The 259-nt window shown below is 68.0% G+C and overlaps 1 protein-coding gene across 1 annotated transcript in view; it reads right to left on the bottom strand.

The window, feature by feature from the left end:
- The window catches only part of TMEM161A (transmembrane protein 161A), a 9,702-nt gene that overhangs the window by 687 nt on the left and 8,756 nt on the right, over positions 1-259 (bottom strand). Inside the window, exon 6 of the mRNA XM_009887859.1 lies at positions 7-174. Within this exon, the coding sequence (XP_009886161.1) occupies positions 7-174 (168 nt within the window). The remainder of the gene's footprint in view (positions 1-6; positions 175-259) is intronic.

The following is a 259-nucleotide window of genomic DNA, read 5'->3' as shown; positions in this document are numbered from 1 at the left end:
TTCCGCTGGATCTCCTGCACGGCGATGCGCCCGGCTTCCTTCCTCATCTGCTCCACCCAGCGCTCGGCCAGACCCAGGTACGCCTGGAGGTGGTGGCGGGTGACGACCAGGCGCAACAGGCAGAGGCCGACGATGGTCCAGAGGCGCGCGGTGTTGTAGGCAGAGTCTGACATGCTGGGGCAAGAGGAGGGGGCGGTCAGGGAGATCCCGGGGTCCCCAAACCCTCCGCACCCCAGAGGATGGCTGATGGGAGAGGCGG

The sequence above is a fragment of the Charadrius vociferus genome, unplaced genomic scaffold (assembly GCF_000708025.1).
Source record: "Charadrius vociferus isolate BGI_N301 unplaced genomic scaffold, ASM70802v2 scaffold1506, whole genome shotgun sequence".
NCBI classification, from domain to species: domain Eukaryota; kingdom Metazoa; phylum Chordata; class Aves; order Charadriiformes; family Charadriidae; genus Charadrius; species Charadrius vociferus.
The sequence above is the reverse complement of the archived record's forward strand: the minus strand, read 5'-3'. Positions and strand labels throughout refer to the sequence as shown.